Below are 18134 nucleotides of genomic sequence, written 5' to 3'. Positions count from 1 at the left end.
CGTTTTTAAGTTGGTGCTCTCATAATTATATTGGAGTTAGTCCATATAGATTGCCGAACGAATTATTGGTTGTGGTTGTTATACCCCCGCTTTTTCACATATATTCATAATTATGTTTCATTTCAGTAATTGAATACATCCAGGAACTGATCTTTCAGCTTTCAGAGAGTGTTTTTATCTAGCATTGAAGAATCCTTATATTCTTCGGTTCCATAGATTTGTATGAAGTAGAATTCCGGTTAATAAAATTCATACCAATCGGTAGGTGAATTTTTCATAGTTTAGACTTTCGTGCAGGTGGGAACTTATCCAGGACAAGTATAATTTTGGCCGTTAAAAGTGTTCCACGCAAACTATATTGACTAGAATTGAATCGATAATGAAGTCAGACAACAAAATCTTCATCTATGAGTTTAAAAAGTTCAGAAGATTCACTCTTATTTAGGAACATATCTTTCTCATGATGATGAAAAAAACTGATTAGATTATATTTCCAAAAAAAAAAAATTGTTGTTTTTCTGGTTCAATCGATTCGTATTCATATTTATATAGTGCAAATTTTTGCGCCACCTAAAAATCGGGGTGCACAAGTACGTCTCTTCTCAATGGATGTTAGAGTTTCAAAGTCATTATCTCTCCTATTTGGGTTTTAAATTAGTTAACCAATAATAACTTATACTATTCCATAAGCTTTAGGAGGAATAAATTTGGATTCATATTTGTATTTGTTCTTCATCTACGTTTATTCTCTTTTTCCGGTTGGGATTTTTGGTATTTTCGTATGTTTTTCTTTATTTACTTGTCCGTAGGGTTCACGGGTGGGGACAAGAGTATGCTTGACGTATACAAAAAAAATAAAAAAATACTTGTTCGTAGTAACCTTCGTTGACCATTAACCTTTTTTTTGTTTTTTAAAGTTACTTGTTAAATAAATAAAAAATAAAAAATTAAAGAAGATGGGTTTGATAGCTTTCGCATGTGAGCTTGTCTCTGGTGGGCAATGTGGAAATCCTGTAACAAGGCTGTATTCGAGAAAGCGGCCATCAATGTTCTGGGTGTGGTGAAGGATGGTTTGTTTGATAAACACATTTTTGTGCCCGATTTGTCTCGATTCTATATATTGTTAGGGCTCATTTTTGTACTTATTATGGTGTTTTATTTATTTGTAGGTATTTTTGGCCAATAAACATTTTTGGAAAAAAATGGCTCGAAAAGTTATCGGAAAGCACCTGGAGGACACTTACTATTCGGACCCCCGATTTGGATAAGGGGCACCCCCAGGACACCCCTTAAGACAGCTGCTAAAGGAACCCCTACTCTGGTTAGGGGGACACCATTTTCATAGTTTGAACACACGGGTTTTCGCGAGAAATTTTCTTCTTTTCCTGCGTAATTCTCTGGCAGGATTTTCATCGAGTTTTAATTGGAGATTTTCATGGGATTTACTTGGTACTAGCTGGTGGAGATAAAACAGGAATGATAAGTGTTTTATATTCGAAGAATTAGGGATTTACGCGGAGTTTAAACGAAACAGGGGAAAATAGCTTTTGACGGGTTTGTTTGGATTTTTGAGATGTTTCTATGAAGATTCAATCGCTGATTTTTATCAGGATGGACTGGATTGGGCCAAACAATGTTGGTATAGGTGATCAAATGGAACGAACTGGGCTAGATATTGATTTGAAGCAAAACAGGGGTTACGTGAAACATGGAAATTAGAAAGTTTATCGAGATAGTTTGGTTGTAAATTACGTGCAAGTTTGGAGAGGATATTTTGTTTGGATTCTTCCAGGGTTAATTACCGGATTTAGAAGAGTTTGGACAAAATCAAAACACGCGTGAAGGAAGAGATAAAAAAGGAAAAAACTCCGTAACTTTTGGTGAAAGGAAGGGGAGATTTTATCGAGTATTTTTGGTCCTGTTTCCTATATATAGGTTGAGAAGGAGTCATAACAGGGGGTTGGGCAGTTTGGGGCCTTTACCTAGTTTTAGAGGAGGCTCTGGTACGAAGAAATCACGCTGCAGAGAAAGTTGCAGCAGCAGGAGGAAGAAGACGAAGCTGAAGAACATTGGACAGACAAAGACAGTCGCAGAGACAAATTTTTTCAAACAGCATAACAGAAGTATCGTTGTTCAACAATAATAGAATGGAACTATATTGGGTGATGGCTTTGTCATTGTGGACACCACAATCCCTATAGTACCTGAAGTGAACAGCTTTCTCCTGGATTTTACTTTATCCAAACGTCTGAACTTCCACAATATCATAGTTGAATGCGACTGTCAACAAGTAGTACACATCTTTCAAAGGAAGAACCATTATGTTCCTTGGAGAATTCGTCATTTTATTGACGAAATTGGTGGCAGAACTAGTGACATGAACTCTGTTGAGTTCAACCATGTTCCGAAAAGAGTCAATTCAATGGCTCATGACCTCGCAGCGTTCACGAAACAACACAATGTCCAACCTTGGTAGGCATCTTCTCAAATCCCCTCTTTTATAATCCAGCAAGTTAACTCTTCGATTGGATAAGTTTCTATAGCTTTTTATTTTTTCAGTTTGTTGCTTTGCTGCTCTTCCAGGAAGACGTCCAAAAAAATATGGAAAAATGAATTTATATCATCGTCAAGATGCTCGTATCTGATTCCTAATATTAATACGACTATATTTCATCATCACCCTATCTTCTCAACCTTTAAATTAATGTCTTTGTTCTAGAATTAAATTTTTGTAAATAATAATGGCTTCCCTACCCGAACCCAGTCTCTCTTTTCATTTTATCATATTAATTTATCTTATTAAATGCTCTCTCCGTCCCAAATTAATTGAGTTATTTGTAATTTGCTCAATTATTAAGGCAAAGAGAAAAGGGGAGAATGTTTAAGTATATTTTATAATTATACCCTTGTGGATAATAACTAGTATAACTTTGAAATGATTTATCTCTTAAACTACACCACGGTTTTCGTAAACTTTATACCATTGAAAAGCATTTTAAAACACCTACATAACGAAATATAAACATGGCTATCAAATTATATATATTTCTTATAGTAACAATCAATTAAAAGGGTAGTTTTAGAAATATCCCCTTGATTAGCGAGATAGCTCATTTATTTGTGGGACAAAATTTAAAACCAATTAACTCAATTAGTTTGGGACGGAGGGAGTACCAATTAACAACTTTTATTTAATTTAAAACCAATTAGTATTAACTATTAAGAACCTCTATTAACACAAAACTCTCTATTTCTCTCTCATTATGTGCTTTAAGATCATACTCGTGGCTTGATCAAGCCACGAATATATGTAATTCAACTATGTCAATCGTCTTAGTCCCACATATTGATGAACCAAACTCGAATTGATTATGCATAAATGATTTGTTTATCATGTTGATGTATCCATTTAAACTATCTTTTCAATTCCATATTCATGATAACCATCATATTGAAATTGGTGTTAAGTAAAAGTAGGAAAGTTATGAATACCAAAAAAAAAAAGTAAAACGAAAAAAACTCTGTAAAATGCTAAGCATAATTAAAACAGTCTAGTAACATTGCAGAGCCACTATTAGATTTGAAGAATGAATAGTAACGAGCCTAGTTTTTCCTTGATTTTTGGTTGTTCTCGGTGTTATAACTCCTAAGAAATCAAGCAAAAAAGAACCTTTGCACTATGGGCATTTAAGATTATCCTCTTTTAACATAACATACAGGTAGAAATTGAGGCACCCTACCAACGCCATATTAGACAGCATCGTCGTAGTTTCTCCAGGGTTCATACTTCATATTACTATCACTGCATGAATAATTCATGTCTATTGTAACACATGAACTTGTAGGTGATGATGCTGGTGATGATGCTGGTGAATTTGCTGCAGTTGTTATTATCAGTTGATCAAGCACTGGTGGAGACAGGTTTAGCTTCAAATCAAGCTTTGCTAACGTAGAATTATTTTCACTTTTTGCGTCTGTTCGGCTCATTTTCTTCGGTTCCAGTTCTTGTATTTCCTCCTTCTTATAAGATATTTGACCTGTCTGTACATAATCAGGAAAAAACTAAATTAACATGTAGTTTTTGAAAGCAAGATTTACATACTATTAATAAAAAAACATTAAATGAGTTTTTCAATACTAGAATATGTACCTTAATATCAAGGAATCTTTGGAAACCAAAAGGGACAGGCTTATTCAGTTCTTCTAATTGAATAAAATGAGATGAATAGAGATTTTGATCGGCAGTAGTAGCGGCAGAACCAAAAGCACCACCACTACCCAAATATAGTTTTTGTTGATGGCTTTGATCCTTTGAGCCCATTTTACACTGAAGGAATTCTAAAGATAGAGAGAGAGGTCAGGATATGGTGTTAAAATTACTCCCTATTTATAAATTAAATTAAAAGGGAAGACAAAGAAAATTGTATTAAATGAGGAACAACTGAGAGGAGGAATTGGTGTAAATATATGTGTACTTGGGATTACAAGTGTTGAGAGAGAGTTGTGCTCTTCATATATGGAGTATTACATTCATTGCTACATTAATGATCAAATAGTCGGTGTGAGTGTGAGTTACGCTTTCTGAGTTTTAGGTTCAGCGGGATCAGAGAAATTCTAAACAACCTTTCCTATAATACTCATCATAAATACAACGGTTAAACCAAAGTATTATTGCTATTAATACCCGCTAATTTGAAGAAAACTACAAATCAAATTAATTAAGAAAAATTTGTTCGAAAACGGTTAGGCGGTTATCTTGTACATGTAATACTATTTAGAAATCCAACCATGGCAGTATGTGCCTAAGGAATTAGTAATGGCTTTGGAAAAAATTGCAAGATTTGTCTACGCGAGGGATTTTTTTGGTGGTTTCATGGTTTATAAACTAAAATGGTTGCGATTATGCACGTATGACTAATCATCTAATAATTTTTTTAAAAAAACTAACTATTATATCACGTACAATTTTTGATACTAAAGGCTCTAGACTTTTACATCATGGCATTCACTTAAGTAAGTCATTAATCTTAAAGATCTAAGGCTTGCAGATAATAAGAATATTATAATCAGTATAACACTTACAAGCACGGTAAAAAAAATGAAAATAAATAAGAATATCAGATAGTAAAAAATAAATAAAGCTCTCAATAACCTTTTTAAGAAACTAGGTTGCACCCGTGTTCCGTACCTACCGCAGAGTAGTTTTCATTAAATTTTTGTTTCGATAACCACGTTAAAAGTATACGATACACATGACGCCATCCATATCAAATTGACTATAGAAGACATAATATAACATCTATCAAAGAACTAACAGCTGAGACTTTACATTTATTTAATTTTTAAACTTTGCTTGTTTGAAAAATTGAATTTGATGTGTTTTGATTGTTTTAGTATTTATTTTAAGTTTGAATTGTCGAATGAGATTTATAGCGAAAAAATTAAGAAATATGGTAAAAAAAAATGAAGGTTGAAGTTGAATGATGCATATAAAAATCTGGCAGAAATTCTTCTTGCAGACGATTCTAATCGGGTCGGCCGTCTTGGGCTGGCGTTCCATAAATTTTTTAATTACTGAATTGCCAGTTCAAAACCAAAACGATTTCATTGAAATAGTAAAAACCGTTATTGGCAGTTCGGTGGTCGGTATTGGTAAAGACCAACACTGACCGACTGAGGTCCAACCCTAGATATTAGGATCTAGCACATATTCAAATCACTATGTTACACTTATGAACATTTCCAGTTTAACTCGTATACATCTACTAGAGCATTGCTCGGTTGAACTCACCAAGCACGAGTATGTCAAGTTTGGTTGTCAATTTTAGTTCTGAAACTCGAGGTCACTCGATATGAATACTAGAGTCAACTTCGTTAGGTTAAACTAGAAACATAGAAATATTGAGACTTGCTTTTGTTATTCATGAAGAACCTTAAGACATGCTTGACTTGTTCCATTTATATCTTTTGTTCTTTCATATCGATATTTATTGAAAACATAACATACGAAGTAAAGTTTGTTTACAGTGACGTTAGTATCGGTGACTTGGTCATTATATTATGGTAAAAGTATCAAGAAATGATATATAGTTGTTCTATGCAACTTAAGTATATGGAGTTACGAAGTATGATTTATCTATGGACTTCGTAGGATCGATATAACACTAACAGGTAATTTCTTATTATTTAATGTTTCGAAATATGATTTTCCAAAATCATTATAGGTTAACGACTTGAAAACTTCATTTGGGATTTGTGAAGCCAGATCTAACTATTTTCTATGTAGTTAGGTATTCTGATCTTATTTGTTCTATCGTATTGAGTACTATCTTCTCTAAGATTTGCTCGAGATTCATCTCTGATAGGTTAGATATAAAAAGTAATCACAAATCTCTTCGTATCATTCTTTGTGATTCCGCGATAACTTCTTCTACTACCATATAGTTAAGTTATTGTGAGGTGACTGATATTTCTAGGCTGCTCTTCGGGAGTATAAGACCGGATTATCAGTTGGTTCCTGTCCACCTTGATTTATCAAAAGACAGAAAAAAACTTCATATGTAATTCTGTGGGAAACAGATTTATCTATCAGAATAGACTTATCTGTGGGAGACACATTTGTTTATTAATCTTCGACTTTGGGTCGTAGAAACTCTTAGTTATGGGTGAGATCAGCTAAGAGAATCAAGTGCATAGAATCCGGCATGGTTCTAGAGGTGTAAGGAACGCGACTGTACCTTAATCGGTGTGAGACTTGGTTAGGGCTCAACTACATTCCAGTCCGAAGTTAACTTGTAGTAGGATAGTGTCTGTAGCGGCTTAACACAATGTGTTGTTCAAATCTGGACTAGGTCCTGAGGTTTTTCTGCATTTGCGGTTTCCTCGTTAACAAAATTTCTGGTGTCTGTATTATTTCTATTCCGCATTATATTTGTTTATATAATTGAAATATCACAGGTTGTGCGTAGTTTAATCAATTGGTTAATCCGACCTTGAGTGTTGGATTGGAATTGATTGGCACTTGGGCGTTGGTCTTTGGTACCGTCCAAGTTATTTCTTAAATTCCATCGGGATCACATATTGCTATCTGTTCGATTGCAGATTGTATTGAGAAATTGAGATTAAGCTTTTTGATATATCTCTTGATTGAGCTCGTTTTTAAGTTGGTGTTCTCATAACTATATTGGAATTAGTCCATATAGATTGCAGAACGAATTATTGGTTGTGGTTGTTATACCCCCGCTTTTTCAAATATATTCATAATTATGTTTCATTTCAGTAATTGAATACATTCAGGAACTGATCTTTCAGCTTTCAGAGAGTGTTTTTATCTAGCATGTAAGAATCCTTATATTCTTCGGTTCCATAGATTTGTATGAAGTAAAATTCCGGTTAATAAAATTCAGACCAACCGGTAGGTGAATTTGTCATAGTTAAGCCTTTCGTGCAGGTGGGAACTTATCCAGGACAAGTATAATTTTGGCCGTTAAAAGTGTTCCGCGCAAACTATATTGACTAGAATTGAATCGATAATGAACTCAGACGACAAAATATTCATCCATGAGTTTAAAAAGTTCAGAAGATTCACTCTTATTTAGGAACATATATTTCTCATGATGACGAAAAAAATTGATTAGATTATATTTCCAAAAAAAAAATGTTGCTTTTCTGGTTCAATCGATTCGTATTCATATTTATATAGTGCAAATTTTTGCGCCACCTAAAAATCGGGGTGCACAAGTACGTCTCTTCTCAATGGATGTTAGAGTTTCAAAGTCATTATCTCTCCTATTTGGGTTTTAAATTAGTTAACCAATAATAACTTATACTATTCCATAAGCTTTAGGAGGAATAAATTTGGATTCATATTTGTATTTGTTCTTCATCTACGTTTATTCTCTTTTTCCGGTTGGGATTTTTGGTATTTTCGTATGTTTTTCTTTATTTACTTGTCCGTAGGGTTCACGGGTGGGGACAAGAGTATGCTTGACGTATACAAAAAAATAAAAAAAATACTTGTTCGTAGTAACCTTCGATGACCATTAACCTTTTTTTTTTGTTTTTTAAAGTTACTTGTTAAATAAATAAAAAATAAAAAATTAAAGAGGATGTGTTTGATAGCTTTCGCATGTGAGCTTGTCTCTGGTGGGCAATGTGGAAAGCCTGTAACAAGGCTGTATTCGAGAAAACGGCCATCAATGTTTTGGGTGTGGTGAAGGATGGTTTGTTTGATAGACACATTTTTGTGCCGGTTTGTCTCGATTCTATATATTGTTATGGCTCATTTTTGTACTTATTATGGTGTTTTATTTATTTTTAGGTATTTTTGGCCAATAAACATTTTTGGAAAAAATTGGCTCGAAAAGTTGTCGGAAAGCACCCGGAGGACACTTACTATTCGGACCCCCGGTTTGGATAAGAGGCACCCCCAGGACACCCCTTAAGACAGCTGCTAAAGGAACCCCTACTCTGGTTAGGGGGACACCATTTTCATAGTTTGAACACGCAGGTTTTGGCGCGAAATTTTCTTCCTTTCCTGCGTAATTCTCTGGCAGGATTTTCATCGAGTTTTAATTGGAGATTTTCATGGGATTTACTTGGTACTAGCTGGTGGAGATAAAACAGGAATGATAAGTGTTTTATATTCGAAGAATTAGGGATTTACGCGGAGTTTAAACGAAACAGGGGAAAATAGCTTTTGACGGGTTTGTTTGGATTTTTGAGATGTTTCTATGAAGATTCAATCGCTGATTTTTATCAGGATGGACTGGATTGGGCCAAACAATGTTGGTATAGGTGATCAAATGGAACGAACTGGGCTAGATATTGATTTGAAGCAAAACAGGGGTTACGTGAAACATGGAAATAAGAAAGTTTATCGAGATAGTTTGGTTGTAAATTACGTGCAAGTTTGGAGAGGATATTTTGTTTGGATTATTCCAGGGTTAATTACCGGATTTAGAAGAGTTTGGACAAAATCAAAACACGCGTGAAGGAAGAGATAAAAAAGGAAAAAACTCCGTAACTTTTGGTGAAAGGAAGGGGAGATTTTATCGAGTATTTTTGGTCTTGTTTCCTATATATAGGTTGAGAAGGAGTCATAACAGGGGGTTGGGAAGTTTGGGGCCTTTACGTAGTTTTAGAGGAGGCTCTGGTACGAAGAAATCACGCTGCAGAGAAAGTTGCAGCAGCAGGAGGAAGAAGACGAAGCTGAAGAACATTGGACAGACAAAGACAGTCGCAGAGACAGTTTTTTTCAAACAGCATAACTGAAGTATCGTTGTTCAACAATAATAGATAACATATATCATAAGCTTGTCATCTTTTCTCTGTAACAGTTCAACCCGTTGTAACAGTTGTTTGTAACACCGTTGCAGCGTTGCAAACTGTCTGCTTTATTAGTTTTCTCTTGTTTTTCACCTATTTGAGATATGAACAACTATTTTGAGCACGTGAAAAATATGAGGAGCTAAATCCTTTTGCTGAGGCGGCGGAGGAAGCCATTTTCCCAATTACTATGTGGTAATTTCTATTTAATTAATTTTTACAATATCTTTTATGATTATTTGCACTGAACTGAAATTGAATATATGATTCTGATTAAGTGGTTGTGTTCTGAATTGACGGGTCATGCTTAGGTTAGTCTTTTGATGGTCCATGCTTTCGATTTACAACTATTGTTTTCAGAATTTACTTGTCTAGGTGAAATTATTAGAATCACTTTAAACGTAAAGAGTTGCATAAATATTGATTAGATTAAATCACATAGAAATTGGAGGTTGGTGGAATCCGAGTCTCAGTGCTTTTAAAATCTTGAAAACAACTTCATCTTGAGTTTTTATTTTAAGTCTAAAACAAATCTTCACAAGTCTTTAAACGAACCACTTTTCTTACCACTTGAAAAACTACATCAGGTTCAACTCTTACAAAGAATGCGAGGATGCCGGCTTGGAAGTGCAGTTCCCTCGCGCAGATGACCAGCATAATCATCTTAATGATCATTGGATTCCTCCCCTACCAATGTCATTAAAGTGAATGTGGACGAAGCTGTTGCTACTGATTGCTCCCGCGCAGCTGCTATTGCTAGGGATATGAATGGAACTATATTGAGTGATGGCTTTGTCATTGTGGACACCACAATACCTATAGTACCTGAAGTGAACAGCTTTCTCCTGGCTTTTACTTTATCAAAACGTCTGAACTTCCACAATATCATAGTTGAATGCGACTGTCAGTAGTACACATCTTTCAAAGAAAGAACCATTCTGTTCCTTGGAGAATTCGTCATTTTATTGACGAAATTGGTGGCAGAACTAGTGACATGAACTCTGTTGAGTTCAACCATGTTCCGAAAAGATTCAATTCAATGGCTCATGACCTCGCAGCGTTCACGAAACAACACAATGTCCAAACTTGGTAAGCATTTTCTCAAATCCCCTCTTTTATAACCCAGCAAGTTAACTCTTCGATTGGATAAGTTTCTGTAGCTTTTTATTTTTTCAGTTTGTTGCTTTGCTGCTCTGCCAGGAAGACGTCCAAAAAAAATATGGAAAAATGAATTTATATCATCGTCAAGATGCTCGTATCTGATTCCTAATATTAATACGACTACATTTCATCATCACCCTATCTTCTCAACCTTTAAATTAATTTCTTTGTTCTAGAATTAAATTTTTGTAAATAGTAATGGCTTCCCTACCCGAACCCAGTCTCTCTTTTCATTTTATCATATTAATTTATCTTATTAAATGCTCTCTCCGTCCCAAATTAATTGAGTTATTTGTAATTTGCTCAATTATTAAGGCAAAGAGAAAAGGGGAGAATGTTTAAGTATATTTTATAATTATACCCTTGTGGATAATAACTAGTATAACTTTGAAATGATTTATCTCTTAAACTACACCACGGTTTTCGTAAACTTTATACCATTGAAAAGCATTTTAAAACACCTACATAACGAAATATAAACATGGCTATCAAATTATATATATTTCTTATAGTAACAATCAATTAAAAGGGTAGTTTTAGAAATATCCCCTTGATTAACGAGATAGCTCATTTATTTGTGGGACAAAATTTAAAACCAATTAACTCAATTAGTTTGGGACGGAGGGAGTACCAATTAACAACTTTTATTTAATTTAAAACCAATTAGTATTAACTATTAAGAACCTCTATTAACACAAAACTCTCTATTTCTCTCTCATTATGTGCTTTAAGATTAGACTCGTGGCTTGATCAAGCCACGAATATATGTAATTCAACTATGTCAATCGTCTTAGTCCCACATATTGATGAACCAAACTCGAATTGATTATGTATAAATGATTTGTTTATCATGTTGATGTATCCATTTAAACTATCTTTTCAATTCCATATTCATGATAACCATCATATTGAAATTGGTGTTAAGTAAAAGTAGGAAAGTTATGAATACCAAAAAAAAAAGTAAAACGAAAAAAACTCTGTAAAATGCTAAGCATAATTAAAACAGTCTAGTAACATTGCAGAGCCACTATTAGATTTGAAGAATGAATAGTAACGAGCCTAGTTTTTCCTTGATTTTTGGTTGTTCTCGGTGTTATAACTCCTAAGAAATCAAGCAAAAAAGAACCTTTGCACTATGGGCATTTAAGATTATCCTCTTTTAACATAACACAGGTAGAAATTGAGGCACCCTACCAACGCCATATTAGACAGCACCGTCGTAGTTTCTCCAGGGTTCATACTTCATATTACTATCACTGCATGAATAATTCATGTCTATTGTAACACATGAACTTGTAGGTGATGCTGATGAATTTGCTGCAGTTGTTATTATCAGTTGATCAAGCACTGGTGGAGACAGGTTTAGCTTCAAATCAAGCTTTGCTAACGTAGAATTATTTTCACTTTTTGCGTCTGTTCGGCTCATTTTCTTCGGTTCCAGTTCTTGTATTTCCTCCTTCTTATAAGAGATTTGACCTGTCTGTACATAATCAGGAAAAAACTAAATTAACATGTAGTTTTTGAAAGCAAGATTTACATACTATTAATAAAAAAACATTAAATGAGTTTTTCAATACTAGAATATGTACCTTAATATCAAGGAATCTTTGGAAACCAAAAGGGACAGGCTTATTCAGTTCTTCTAATTGAATAAAATGAGATGAATAAAGATTTTGATCGGCAGTAGTAGCGGCAGAACCAAAAGCATCACCACTACCCAAATATAGTTTTTGTTGATGGCTTTGATCCTTTGAGTCCATTTTACACTGAAGGAATTCTAAAGATAGAGAGAGAGGTCAGGATATGGTGTTAAAATTACTCCCTATTTATAACTTAAATTAAAAGGGAAGACAAAGAAAATTGTATTAAATGAGGAACAACTGAGAGGAGGAATTGGTGTAAATATATGTGTACTTGGGATTACAAGTGTTGAGAGAGAGTTGTGCTCTTCATATATGGAGTATTACATTCATTGCTACATTAATGATCAAATAGTCGGTGTGAGTGTGAGTTACGCTTTCTGAGTTTTAGGTTCAGCGGGATCAGAGAAATTCTAAACAACCTTTCCTATAATACTCATCATAAATACAACGGTTAAACCAAAGTATTATTGCTATTAATACCCGCTAATTTGAAGAAAACTACAAATCAAATTAATTAAGAAAAATTTGTTCGAAAACGGTTAGGCGGTTATCTTGTACATGTAATACTATTTAGAAATCCAACCATGGCAGTATGTGCCTAAGGAATTAGTAATGGCTTTGGAAAAAATTGCAAGATTTGTCTACGCGAGGGATTTTTTTGGTGGTTTCAGGGTTTATAAACTAAAATGGTTGCGATTATGCACGTATGACTAATCATTTAATAATTTTTTTAAAAAACTAACTATTATATCACGTACAATTTTTGATACTAAAGGCTCTAGACTTATACATCATGGCATTCACTTAAGTAAGTCATCAATCTTACTTAAGAATATTATAATCAGTATAACACTTACAAGCACGGTAAAAAAAAATGAAAATAAATAAGAATATCAGATAGTAAAAAATAAATAAAGCTCTCAATAACCTTTTTAAGAAATTAGATTGCACCCGTGTTCCGTACCTACCGCAGAGTAGTTTTCATTAAATTTTTGTTTCGATAACCACGTTAAAAGTATACGATACACATGACGCCATCCATATCAAATTGACTATAAAAGAGATAATATAACATCTATCAAAGAACTAACAGCTGAAGACTTTACATTTATTTAAATTTTAAACTTTGCTTGTTTGAAAAATTGAATTTGATGTGTTTTGATTGTTTTAGTATTTAATTTAAGTTTGAATTGTCGAATGAGATTTATAACGAAAAAATTAAGAAATATGGTAAAAAAAAAATGAAGGTTGAAGTTGAATGATGCATATAAAAATTTGGCAGAAATTCTTCTTGCAGACGATTCTAATCGGGTCGGCCGTTTTGGGCTGGCGTTCCATAATTTTTTTAATTAGTGAATTGTCAGTTCAAAACCAAAACGATTTCATTGAAATAGTAAAAACCGTTATTGGCAGTTCGGTGGTCGGTATTGGTAAAGACCAACACTGACCGACTGATGTCCAACCCTAGATATTAGGATCTAGCACATATTCAAATCACTATGTTACACTTATGAACATTTCCAGTTTAACTCGTATATATCTACTAGAGCATTGCTCGGTTGAACTCACCAAGCACGAGTATGTCAAGTTTGGTTGTCAATTTTAGTTCTGAAACTCGAGGTTACTCGATATGAATACTAGAGTCAACTTCGTTAGGTTAAACTAGAAACATAGAAATATTGAGACTTGCTTTTGTTATTCATGAAGAACCTTAAGACATGCTTGACTTGTTCCATTTATATCTTTTGTTCTTTCATATCGATATTTATTGAAAACATAACATACGAAGTAAAGTTTGTTTACAGTGACGTTAGTATCGGTGACTTGGTCATTATATTATGGTAAAAGTATCAAGAAATGATATATAGTTGTCCTATGCAACTTAAGTATATGGAGTTACGAAGTATGATTTATCTATGGACTTCGTAGGATCGATATAACACTAATAGGTAATTTCTTATTATTTAATGTTTCGAACTTCCAGATGTATCCATACTTCAGATTGTGTTTTGCTACATAGTTTAAGGGAGTAGACTTGTGAAACTTATTTTGTAGTTGAAAGGTGATTCAAATATCTCTACTAGGACTAATTTCTAATAAGGATCTCAACTAGAACCGATCCCGATCGAGGATTTATGTCAGGGTTGATCCTTTGCAAGGATGTGTGTCAGGTTTGATCCCCAACAAGGATTTAAGTCAGGACCAATCCTAATGTCTGACCAAAAGTTACATTTTCGGCATGTCTATTATCAGTTGACATGCACATACACATCGATCGATCCTGAATATATCTAGAAAATAAAATAAAATCTTCAAAAAAATTCAATTTTAGATGATGAAATTTAATATATTTGATTTAAGTTTTTATACTGAACATAACTTAATACGTTTACCTTTTTGAGACACCCCTTATCCATCTCATCTAGTTGGGCAAAGAAATGACACATACACATTGGCCGATCCTGGATAAATCTTAAAAAAAGGAAAATCCCCGAAAAATTTCAATTTTAAATGTACGAGTCGATCAAAAACCAAATAAGAAGAATAGGTTGATATAAAAGTACCATACATGATGGAATTTAATAGATATGTTATGTTCTATTAGCGGATACTCTTTCACCCTTCTGAGGGCCCATTAAGAAACTCAACCCCGTGCACACTCTCCGCATCCATCTGTACGAAAGTCCGTCCAATTCTTATACACTAAAAATGAATCAGTCTTCCACCAAAAGGTTAGTGTCGACATCGACATTATGTTTGTCCCCAAGTTTTTCCATTCAAAAAATCTCTTAGGAGTAGATGAAATATTCTTAATCTTTGGTAATAATATAGGATAATATTTAGAAATTTAAGAATAATATTCTTGAAATTAGGTAAACAAATTTAGGTTATTCATTTGAACCATAAGATTTTTAAGTTATTAATCCTACTGTAGTAATGGAGGAAAATGAGGTATAAATAAGGAACTGATTCTTGTAAGAGAAATATATTTTGGACACAAAAAATTAGAGCGACACTGCAGTTGGTTTTCGGATTCGATTTGTGGTATTATTTGGATTCATCATTTCAATTTAAGTAAGATCTTTTGCGAGAAATAGGTAGTCTCGATCTCGATCTGTTTAATTGATTGGATGTTGTTTTGTTGCTTGTGATTACTAATAAAAGTTGTTTGTTAGTTCTCCTAATCTAATTACACCTTCTCCTGATCTAATGCTCCTGGATTATTCGGTATTTAACACGGGTGAAATTTGACTTGAATTAAGCTTGGGCATATAACTACATGTAATGGTAGCCATAACCAACAGTACATGCTAAGTCGATAATCCTGTAATTAATATAAGTACAGTTAGTTTGGATATTGTTATTCATGCATAAGAAATTCATGAAAAATATCTCTTGTCACAGGAAATAATATATTGAAATCTGGATTGCTTTTTTGTGTTTGTTTGATATGAGTGTTGTATTGGTCTTGATTTGATAAGCATAAACATAAAATTGCATCGTTGTCGTTCTTATGTCTTGCAAATGCACCTAGGACTAATGAGAATATCCATTAATGATAATTAATTATTTCTATTCATAATTTTCCATAATAATAATAATAATAATTTCCATTAATAATAATATTTTTCTTTTGCTTTCTTCTTACCGGATTTAGTTCTTATTTCCCATTTGCTCGATAATTAAATTAGTGATTATTTGTGTACTTATTTTTATTATATGTTCAGTGTAAATTAATAACCCAAAACCTAATTATAAGGTAAAGGCTCATTTTCTAATTGGACGGGAGCCTCACACTTTCCTAGTCCGTATCTTAATTCCCGCACCTAGTTCTAGTTCTGTTAGTTAGCCTAGTGTCTAAAATGGGTCCCAACTCCATAAATTGTATGCCGGCTTTGCGTTAACAATTTTCTACGTGGCTTGTTACCCATGAATGAGGCGAAATAAGGTTTTCGAGCAGAAACTTAAAAACAAGATGAGGAGGAAAAAAATCACGTCATCACCCATAAAAGCCCTACTAAGCCTACTACACCAACCTCTTCTTCAGTGAAAAAGAATCTTGTCTCAGAATCCAAAAGCACACTGAGCAATCAACAAGTAAAACACTGAAACTCGAAGATATATCATCATATAACAACGACGAAGGGGTATCATCATCATTATCTGATGGTCTATCTTCGACTTTTCGTTTTTTTTGATTTTCACACAACGACGACAACGATGATGATGACTTTGAAACTATCAACAACATGAAGAAGACTAAAAGGAAACTAAAATGAAAAGCTTCATAATCCCATACCTCAGTTTGAGGCTAAAGTCTATTCATTTGTTTAAGTCTCATATAGGTGAGACCAAGTAAACACTCATTCGTCACTCAATATCTTCTTGCATCTACATGATGTGCTTATGGTAGTTTTAAGTCCTTCTAGAGTTTTTTCTTTTCTACCAAGCTTTACAAAAAAGAATATCAGTAGCTTTAGCATTTTCGCCTTTTATGAATAAGATAACTCTGACAAATCCAACAGTAATATCCATGTATCAGGGATATAATAATTTAGTCAATTTATGCACAATGTCTAGGTCATAATTGTAAATTGTTACATGAGGATTTGATAAATAACTGTTCATGGAAGTTGATTTCAAACATTATTTGATGAAATCGGTCATTGAAATTTCTCAATGGTTTTTATTTGAAATGCGCCTTTAAAAGTTGTGACATGTAAAAGAATAATGAATGTGCCTTTCAAAGTTGTGACATGTAAAAGCATAATTACACGACTCAAACATAGACAACAGTTATTGTGGTACTACTATGTCATCCTAGAGGAATAATTAAACTTCAGATAAGGGTAAGGGTACACTCATACTTTTATTTTTTATTTTTTTTGGTCAATCAACAAATTTCAATTCATTCAAATCAAAATAGTGATTACATGTTCGCTTACAAGATTAACAGAAACATCAAAATACATAAAAAAAACATCAAGATAATCAAAACCCAAATACAAATAAAGATATCAACTACAAGTAGATCGTGAAGCGAAAGGGCAATAAACAACAGATATACCCAATTTTTGATTATGTATAAGGGAGAGATGATGGTATATTCCGAAAATAATTCCGACCATTTGATTTGATTGTATTTTTCCATGATAAGAGATGTTCCTGAAAGGAAGGAATATTTTTCCCATAGACTTGTAGATCCAAACGAACTTGGATGCCCTAAATCCATAGAGTATCGATTCAAAGCGATTTCTTGTTGAATCGTCGATGTTTTTGAATTGAGAGTAGCAAGCCACAAACCAGCCATCAAAGATCGAAGAACTCTCCCCACAACGACGAAGAAAAATCGCTCCAAAACGGGGAAGAAACATGTCGAAAGACGCAAAAAAATATGTCGAAACATCTTAATCAATAAACTATTACCAAAAACTAGAAAAGAAAAAGAAATCCTTGATCATATCTAGTACAAAAAGACCACATCCGAGCAAGAAAGATGAAAGGACTCTAGGGTTTTTTTCGAAAAGAAGAGAAAATAAAGAAGAGAGGGAATAAATATCACCTCATACTTTTATTCTCACGCTATCCGTGTTTTGAACGCATTTTTTTTAAATAAAATATAAACAGTGACGGCTTTGAACCTAATATTTTGGGGATATATTTCTCTTACAAGACTCTACGTTCTTACAGAAAATGAGCACATTCCTAGAGGTACAACATCATCATTTACTACTTTGAAAATCAGCATTATAAATCAACAAAATTTTCAACCATTGAAATTAAAATTGGTAGATAATGAAGTTTCGAATCTCAGAACGCGCTGATTTTTGATAGGTATATAGGTCATTTCAAAGAAGAATACATCCCTAAATCATTAGTATGAATCCATAACCATCTGGATTTTATTAAAAGATAACTGTCTGGTTAATTAATTTCATTCCCAATGCGAGATAGCGTGAAAATAAAACTGCACATGAATAATAACCTGGTAACATACTACCA

The 18134-nt window shown here is 33.5% G+C and overlaps 1 protein-coding gene across 1 annotated transcript; it reads right to left on the bottom strand.

Annotated features, from left to right (window-relative positions):
* Window positions 1-11588: 11588 nt before the first annotated feature.
* Window positions 11589-12248, bottom strand: LOC113322056. The gene is made up of 2 exons (XM_026570070.1): window positions 12078-12248; window positions 11589-11968 (listed from the first exon to the last, which is right to left on the bottom strand). Exons 1-2 carry the CDS (start codon window positions 12246-12248, stop codon window positions 11693-11695), a joined length of 447 nt encoding a protein of 148 aa, XP_026425855.1. The 3' UTR covers window positions 11589-11692.
* Window positions 12249-18134: the final 5886 nt, after the last annotated feature.

Source organism: Papaver somniferum, chromosome 11 (assembly GCF_003573695.1).
Source record: "Papaver somniferum cultivar HN1 chromosome 11, ASM357369v1, whole genome shotgun sequence".
In the NCBI taxonomy this organism is placed as follows: domain Eukaryota; kingdom Viridiplantae; phylum Streptophyta; class Magnoliopsida; order Ranunculales; family Papaveraceae; genus Papaver; species Papaver somniferum.
This window is presented reverse-complemented; position numbering and strand designations above follow the sequence as displayed.

Bases quoted from the DNA above. Each gene is read 5' to 3' on its own strand.
- LOC113322056 (XM_026570070.1), bottom strand. From the start codon at position 12,248: ATGGACTCAAAGGATCAAAGCCATCAACAAAAACTATATTTGGGTAGT. The intron at 11,969-12,077 runs GTACATATTCTA...GATTATGTACAG, and splicing joins AAAGATTCCTTGATATTAAG to ACAGGTCAAATCTCTTATAA.